The 5,591-nt window shown below is 61.1% G+C and overlaps 1 protein-coding gene across 1 annotated transcript in view; it reads left to right on the plus strand.

Annotated features, from left to right (window-relative positions):
• The window catches only part of LOC101655913 (bifunctional peptidase and (3S)-lysyl hydroxylase JMJD7), a 34,849-nt gene extending 31,525 nt beyond the window's left edge, over positions 1–3,324 (plus strand). The window contains exons 22-25 of the mRNA XM_045288061.1: positions 160–339; positions 659–825; positions 2,446–2,632; positions 2,764–3,324. Coding sequence (XP_045143996.1) covers positions 160–339; positions 659–825; positions 2,446–2,632; positions 2,764–2,984 — 755 coding nt within the window. The 3' untranslated portion in view covers positions 2,985–3,324. The remainder of the gene's footprint in view (positions 1–159; positions 340–658; positions 826–2,445; positions 2,633–2,763) is intronic.
• The last annotated feature ends 2,267 nt before the right edge of the window (positions 3,325–5,591 follow it).

Below are 5,591 nucleotides of genomic sequence, written 5' to 3' on the forward strand. Positions count from 1 at the left end.
TGGTGCTTGGGGTGAGCATGTGACTCCTAGGCCTGTGTGTGTGTGTGTGTGTGTGTGTGTGTGTGTGGTGGTGGGGACTGGTCTCAGCTCTTTCCCCCTCTGCGGTCACTGCCCTTGGGCTGGGATAGCGCCCATAAGCCCCACTCCCTGGCTGTGTAGACAAGGAGCAGGTCCCTGTGCTGAAGATGGAAGAGCCACCCAGCCTGGCTGGGAGGATCGCGGAGTTTTTCTCTGGCCTCCTGACGCGGCGCCCGCTTGCCCAGGCCACACACAACTTTCTGCGTGGTCTCCAGTTCCACAAAGACTATTTCCAGCACCCTCACTTCTCCTCCTGGAAAGGTAGCTTCTCCCACTGGGCCCCAGCCCCCTGAAGTCTTCCCAGAGCTGTGGGCCTTGGCTCCAGGCCCCTTCCCGGGCCCTCACCCCACCCCTAGACTCCAGGCCAGCGTGGCCCCATGGGATGTGGGAAGTGGAGTTTCCTGACTTCTCCTTGAGCCCGGGCTAGAGGTCACTGCAGGGCTGGGGTCAGGTGGGTGGGGGCCTGAGGGAAGAGTCTGTTTCCAGGAGCAGCAGGTGACTGCCACTGACTAGGGGAGCGAGTGTGGTGCCCTCAGCACTGGTGCTCAGTGCTGCCCTCCCACCCTGCCCACCTCTCCAGCCACCAAACTGGATGGGCTCCCTAACCAGCTGACCCCTGGGGAGCCCCACCTGTGCCTGCTGGACGTAGGCTACTTCGTCAACACCAGCTGCCCGCCCCTCCTGCAGCCCACCCGGGACGTGGACCTCATCCTATCGCTGGACTACAACCTGCATGCAGCCTTTCAGGTGGGGGTAGCTGATGAGTGGCACCCGAGGGTGCTGGGGCGACTTCACAGTGTGTGCCTGTCCTTGCTGGCCTCCCCCTAACCCTGCGAGACAGGGACCCACATGGGATGGGCTGAGCTGTCCATAGAAACAAAAGCAGCCACACTCCTCTGTGTAGAAGAGAGAGCTTTAGATCAAGAAGTCATTTTAGATCAGCAAGGCATCCCAGCCCAGTGTGATTCAAGGCCATGCTAGTTAGAGCCTTCCTCAGACTCTCTGCATAGCTGAAGACAGATATGCAAATAAGTGAAGCAGGATGCCGGCAGATCCCAGGCCGGCGTGCGCACGGCCAAGTTGGCGGCTCTCCAGGCTGGTGGCCCCATGGGGCCGTCCCTGGAGACAGAATCCCAGGGAGGAGGAAGGAGAAACTCCCGGCATCTCCCCTCCTTCCAAGGAGGGATCACCAGGCTCCCACCTGACTGACAGGTGGGACTCCACCCCTGCACTTTCACGCAGGTCCAAGTGGACATAACATCTAACCACCACACCGTGTGAAAAGAACCAACCCCCCAAACCAGACTCCCCACCACGGAGTCCATGCTGACTCACCGGGACCCCCCTTGCACGTTTCTGAGATCGAACTGCTTACGGGAGTAAAAGTGCCCACGGAGCAGTTTGTCAGAGGAAACCAGCCTCTAACAACCGAAGGGTCAGTAGGCACAATTGTATGGCGATAAAATAGTAAAGGGCATAGTAAAGTCGTAGAGGGTAGGAGAGATGGGCAGAGAGAGTACAGTAAAGGAGTCAGACACATTTTTTGGTAGCATGCTCACCTCAACTCCTCTTGATGGACCACGTGGATGGAACCGGGGGAAGAGAGCATCTGTACTGTCTTGGGATAGTTATAGGTAGCCTTAAGACATGCATATTCAGTAGTTACATACGTCACAAGGTGGGTGGGATCTACATTAAGGTCCTGAGCTCACAGGTGAGGAACCCTAGCAGTTGCATTGGGGGAGCTGGGAGCGGGGCTAGGTGACAGCAGGAAGAGAGAGCAAGAGGAAGTCTGCTTCTGTAGGGAGAGCACATCAACCCTGCGCTCACTTGAAGGCAGCATGGCTGTTAGGGGAGAATCTGTGACCACCAAAGTGGAGGCTTTCCCGCCGTGGGATACCAGCTTCCCAGATTCCCTCAGTTACCAGTTCAGGAATATCGTCCTCGTCCTTTCCCCCTCGGAGCAGCTGGTGGTTTCCAAGTGCTGGCCACGCGGAGCCCAGCCCAGCCCAGCACTGCTTCACCACCAGCGCTCCCTGTGAAAGGAACTGGGGGCTTCCTTTAGGCTCCTCCAGGGGGCTTTCTCCACTCTGGGGGGAGGGGTGATGGTGAAGCTGGTTGGCTGCACCTGCACCCTGGCTGGTTGCAGGCCGCCGAGTCCCCGGCTTTTAGTTTCTGTGTTAATTTAGTGAGAGGTTTGGGCTCTTAATGGCTGGCCCCAGCAATGGTGACAGTCCAGTTTGGTGGAGCAACGAGGGGCTGCGGCACGGCTGTCCACTCCGACTGATGCTTGGTCCTGTGTGATGTCAGTGACCAGGACCAAGGGACCCTGATGCTAGCCCTCTCCTGCCGTCTGTGCCCCTGCAGCAGCTGCAGCTGGTGGGCCGCATGTGCCAAGAGCAAGGCATCCCGTTCCCGCCCATCTCTCCCAGCCCTGAGGAGGAGCGCCAGCCTCAGGAGTGCCACAAGTTCTCCGACCCTGGCCGGCCTGAGGCCCCGGTCATCCTGCACTTCCCCCTGGTCAACGACTCCTTCCGGGACCACTCGGCCCCTGGTGAGCCAGCTCACCCCCACCCCCTTCCTGGTGTCCCAGCCTCCCCGACCTCGGCTCAGGTGACCCAGCAGACCCGCCCTCCGCCCCAACATCCGTCCCCTCCATGCCCACAATGTGCTTTCCCTACACAGGGGTCCCCAGGACACCTGAGGAACAGGAGGCCGGGCGGGTGAACCTGTCTCCGTCTGACTCCCCCTACCACTACTCGAAAGTGACCTACAGCCGGGAGGACTTGGACAAACTGCTTGGCCTGGCCCACTACAACATCTGCAACAACCGGGAGCAGCTGCTGACCGCCCTGCGCGAGGCTGTGCAGAGGAGGAGGCAGCGCCAACGGCCCGGCCCCGAGTGACACCACGAGGGACGGCACTGCAGCTCCGCCTGGCCACGCCTCGGCCTCAGAGAGCATCCTCCAGTGCTCCAGGGCCTCTGAGGACCTGGGTGGCCCCAGCGGCACCCCTCCCAGCCTTGGGCGTATGCCCTCGGTACCCCAGACGGGGCAGGAGCTGGCAGCACCTCACAGAGTGCCATGTGCACTGTGAATGGAAGCTGTAACTGAGGGATGGACCGGAGGCTCCCAAGGGGGCCCTGCCACCGCTCAGCAGCTGCTCTGGTCCTGGGCTCTGGGCCCCTGGAGCAGGCCACAGTGGGCCTCTTCTTCAACCACTGGGAGAGGTGGGGTACAGAGGTGCTGTGGCACTCGGGGTGCAGATGGGATGGGGGGTGGGGGGGTGGGGGTGGCTGGGCCCGGTGTAGAGTGCCTGCACCGCGGGGAGGGTCCCGGGCCCCTCCCTTGCTGCTCTGATTGCTGTATGCAGGGGCTCGGGGGCTGCACACAATATAGGACTCATCCCACCAACTGTCCGAGATGTCATTGCTGCTAAGAGTGGGGAGACCATTGGTGCCTCCACCAAAAACCGGTTTAGGAAACAAGACAAGGACACATCTCTCCGGCCCGCAAAGAGCTGCCCCTCGGTGCCGTGCCACCCTTTCCCAGCAGGAAGCCCCATAGGAGGTGTCTGCTTCGGGCATCCCCGCCCTGCCCAGAGGAGCAGACTCACAGCCAGTAGCTGCCCTCTTTGTTGGTGGGGGTGGGGGGTCCTGACCCGAGGTCAGAGCAGCTTGGGGAAGAGGCTAGGAAGGTGTGACCTCGGAGGGGCTGTCTCTTACCTGGAGCTGCCCGTTGCCATGGCGCTGTGTGGTGGCTGTGGCGAGCCTGCATGAGCAGTCCGTGGCTGGTTCCGTGTGGTAACCTGGATGGAGCAGTCCTCACCTACAGCCCCGGGGTTACCCACCCACCCCTGTGGGAGGAGCAGAGAGGCCCAGTGAATGAATGTTGGGTCCCCGGGCACATGTGGCCCAGTGCCCGCCCACCCCCGCCTCCCTGACAACATCCCACTTCCTTCTAGTGGTAACCACCTTGATTCTCATGACACCCCACCCCCACCCCTCCCCCCATTGCTTGAATCCTCCGGCCCAGTGACTCCCAGGCTGGGCACAGGGTGAGAGTCAGGGCAGGAGTGACTGCTCAGACCCCCTGTGTCTAGGCTGAGGTTTCACCCCAACCCTTCATCCCATTCATGGACTGGACCCCATGGGCCCCATGGGAGAGTGCCTGGAGGTGGGCAATTACAGCGAAGGTGGTGCCCCAGCATGTCTGCACTGGTGGAGGGTGGGGCGATTAGGCAAAGGAAGGGGTCTGCATTTGTTGGGGGAGAGGTGGTGTCTTCCTGTCTCTAGTCCCCTCTTGTTTTCATCCAGCTCTGAGTGTCCCCTCCCCCAGAGCACCTGGGGGGGGGGCCTCCCGCCCCAGGGAGAGGGCTGCTGCACATTCCAAGGACACTGACTTCTGCGGAGGGGCGGGTGGGGGGAGGGCAGAGAGGGGCTCCTGCTTGTGCCTGAGAGAGAGAGAGAGAGAGCCTTGCCCTGGCTGTCTCCTCTGCCTCCACCCTCTGACCCCTGACAAGAAGATTCTCTTCTCCCCTCCGAGGGGGAGGGGGACGTGGTCTGTACCTCAGGAGAGCCGCAGGGGACTGTGAGTCGAGGTTGGTTTGGAGAGGGAAGTGGAGAAGGCAGGCCAAAGGGCACAGATGCAGGCATCCCAGGAGGCCATGTCCAGGCAAGCTTGCTGGGACTATGCCAACGGAGGCTGCCCTAACCCCATGCTGCCCCAGTGGGCAAGGCGTTCAGAGAGGGCCTGGTTGCTTTTCTCCGCAGACCAGCCAGCAGCAGGAGGCTGAAGGGCTGCACCGGTCTGCAGATGTGTGTGTGTGTGCATGGACACACACCACACACACACACACGGATGGACATGCGACAGACACACATATACCATAAACACACCTGGATGAGCACACACCACACCGATGGATGGACACGCATATACCACAAACACATGAACACACATCACACATTCGCGTCTGTGCGCGCACACACACACATGCACACGTGCAGGCATGAATGCAGAAGGCTGAGCCTGTGGGTGGGATAGCCGTCACGTCTGGGGAAGGGAGTGACATGGTCCAGAAGCTGGCCAGGGACCGTGGGTTGCCCTGGCGTTTGGGTGTGAGGGTTCTCTAGGTTCCAGGGCAATGGGGTGTCTGGTGTGGGAGGTGCAGAGCAGATCTGGGACCCTGCTCCAGGAGCCCCGAGCAGGTGGTGCAGGCTGCGAGGAAGTGTCCACATCCAGTCACACTACCACTGTCCTGAGAGGTGAACTGGCCTTCTGTGTGCCCACATCTGGGGCCTGGGGCCACATACTCAGGGGAGCAACTTGTGCAGCCCTGGAGCTCGGGACCCCTACCTGAGCTGAGAGGTCGAGCCGGACAACCTCTCAGCAAAGCTCAGCCTTTGGGTTCTGGGCTTCTGGCATCGGGGCACGGTGAAGGCAGCTGTTAGTTCTGGCCCAGCTGCAGCAGCCTGGCTGTACATGGCCCTTTTGGGGGCTCCAGATAGCACT

This window comes from Echinops telfairi, unplaced genomic scaffold (assembly GCF_000313985.2).
Source record: "Echinops telfairi isolate 266 unplaced genomic scaffold, ASM31398v2 ScPeMD7_18;HRSCAF=68, whole genome shotgun sequence".
Taxonomy (NCBI): Eukaryota; Metazoa; Chordata; class Mammalia; order Afrosoricida; family Tenrecidae; genus Echinops; species Echinops telfairi.